The sequence below is a fragment of the Sardina pilchardus genome, chromosome 14 (genome assembly GCF_963854185.1).
Source record: "Sardina pilchardus chromosome 14, fSarPil1.1, whole genome shotgun sequence".
NCBI classification, from domain to species: domain Eukaryota; kingdom Metazoa; phylum Chordata; class Actinopteri; order Clupeiformes; family Clupeidae; genus Sardina; species Sardina pilchardus.
The window spans coordinates 9,245,704-9,248,203 of record NC_085007.1 but is presented as its reverse complement, the minus strand read 5'-3'; the positions used below and the strand labels follow the sequence as shown (position 1 = coordinate 9,248,203).

Below are 2,500 nucleotides of genomic sequence, written 5' to 3'. Positions count from 1 at the left end.
AGCTCTGGCCTATAAACACAGCAGTCTGCTCCAACACGGAGGTAGTGGAAGAGTCCATCTAATGGCGCTGAACTGTTTATACTAATGCCATGTTTTGTACAGTACAATCTAAGATATACTACAGCAATGTTTACACTTACAACATAGGAGCACTACATGTATATTGGAAGTCATAACACCGATGCTGGATCGGTAGTGTTAGTTAAAGACTTGTGGGAGAGTTGCAGTGATGGTCCATTCTGCTTTAATAAAAATGCCCCTGGACCCTGGCAAGGGGGGCAAGGAGAGAGCTAAAGGGTCATAGGAGTCTGTTTTGCCCCCTTCCAGTGCTGCCTTAATGCCCCCTCTAGGGGGGCAGAAGGAGCCCTAGGGTCGGTAAGAAGGGGGCAACATGAAAGAGAGTCATGGGTGTGAGACTCAGGAGGGAAATTCATTATGAAGGACTGAGCGAGAGAGAGAGAGAGAGAAAGAGAGAGAAAGAAGAGAGTGATGGAGAGAGAGGGAAAGAGAGAATAATAGAAGGTAAGGGGAAAAAGTATTTGTGAGCATTAAGAGAACAAGAGAGAGAGAGTGAGGGAGGGATTGAAACAGAAAGGAAAAGAGAGATGAAGGGAGAAAGAAAGAGAGGACAAGGGAATAGTGAAAGAGCTTAATGAGCGAAAGTCCAAGAGACAGAGAGAGAGAAAAAAGGGAGAGAGAGAGGGAGAAAAGCAATAGCAGTGATGGAGAAGCCCAATGCCAACTACGACCCCATACACACTCCACACACACACACACACACACACACACACACACTCTCTCTCACTCTCTCTCTCTCTCTCTCTCTCTCTCATAAACACACACACACACACACACACAAAAGACTACCCTGTGACCTTCCCCTCCCACCCCAATGCTGCAGCTCAAGCTCATAGTCGGCACAAATACCAAATACCTTGGCTGGCGTTTAAAGGAAATAGCAAGTGACTTAACTGCACTTCTTATAAAGCTTCTTTCATTCTATTCAGACTTGTTTTTCTTTTCAGTAAAACAACCCAATTCAAAAACCAGAGGCCTTGAAGCAACCAAAGCTTCTGACTTTTCCCACTCTATACTTTTATAGGTCACTGACTTGTGATGGGATTACTCAGCCAACCACAGATCTACGTGATTCTGATCTGACCCCCCCCCCCCCCCCCCCCCCGTCTTAAAAATGGTACACGCTGAACATTATATACATTCCTCCGATACACACCAGCTGCCGATGCTGTGCACTCTAGAACATACTGTACACACTCGTCTTGATACTATAGGTTGAGGTCAGGCTCAAGCAGAGCTAAACTAATTCTCAAATCTATGATTAACCACATGTCCTCTTCCCAGGAGACTTTGTGCACATCCCATGTGCTGAACAAAAAAGGTACATTTTTGGAGAAAAAATGTAACCCGTGTCCTCACATCAATCAATGGTAATTTAGGTACTATGGCCACCTACTGAATTGGGACAAATCTCTAATATAGCTAGAAATATCTCAAATCTACAGTTCAACAATGACCTTTTACATAGATCTCTGTGTAATAAGGGTTATTATATCTCATCTCTCCACTGGGTCCTGTAGGATGGTATTGATCTCCTAACAGTCTCTATTGACATAGCAATGCACTTCTAGGATCCAAATCCATGACACGAGCGACACACTCATCCTGTGGCCTTCAGCAATTGTGATATTTCAAGCATTTTTATATTTTCTTGTGGCGTGAAGGAGTGCCTTTATGGATTTCGGGGTACAACGCGCAGCATGCTAAATTGAAGCCGCCAACATTGAATCTGGCGTCGCCCTGGTTGCTGGTTGGCCGCTGAGGGAAATGCCTCGTTGCACAGTTCCTGTGCATGTCTTCAATTATTTGATCAATTCGGTCTACAATCAGCACTCATGTAGTCTGTTCCCGGCCACATTGAACGCACTCAATGCAAAGTTGTCATAGCCATTGTGTGCACATCTCTCCTGGTGTATTTAAAGGCATTGCTGGATGCACGTTTGTGTGTGGTGTGTGTGTGTGTGTGTGTGTGTGTGTGTGTGTGTCTCACCTGGCCTGCACTAGGCGTGTGTATGTGTATGTGTGTGTGTGTGTGTGCATGCGTATGTCTGTGTGTGTGTGTGTGTGTGTGTGTGTGTGTGTGTGTGGCTCACCTGGTCCGTACTGGGCGCATCAGAGATGTCGTTCATACTGCGACTCTGAGCGTTATCTGAAAGCGGACAGGAAAAAGATCAATAGTAATCAAATGTTTCCTCTGGCTAAAGTAATGCAAACACACACACACACACACACACACACACACACACACACACACACACACACACACACACACACACACACACAGTGCAACAATGCAATCATTTACCATATATCATCTGCTATAAACTCATGCACCTTTGAGCACAGTAAGCTGTGTTTGCAATCACTGATTGTTTCACTGGCTCATTAATTCACTCAATTCCTTCAAAGCTGATTTGGAAGC

At 44.9% G+C, this 2,500-nt stretch overlaps 1 protein-coding gene across 1 annotated transcript in view; it reads right to left on the bottom strand.

Annotated features, from left to right (window-relative positions):
- Nucleotides 1-2,500, bottom strand: part of slc4a5b (solute carrier family 4 member 5b) — a 38,908-nt gene that overhangs the window by 20,001 nt on the left and 16,407 nt on the right. Inside the window, exon 9 of the mRNA XM_062554085.1 lies at nucleotides 2,172-2,227. Within this exon, the coding sequence (XP_062410069.1) occupies nucleotides 2,172-2,227 (56 nt within the window). The remainder of the gene's footprint in view (nucleotides 1-2,171; nucleotides 2,228-2,500) is intronic.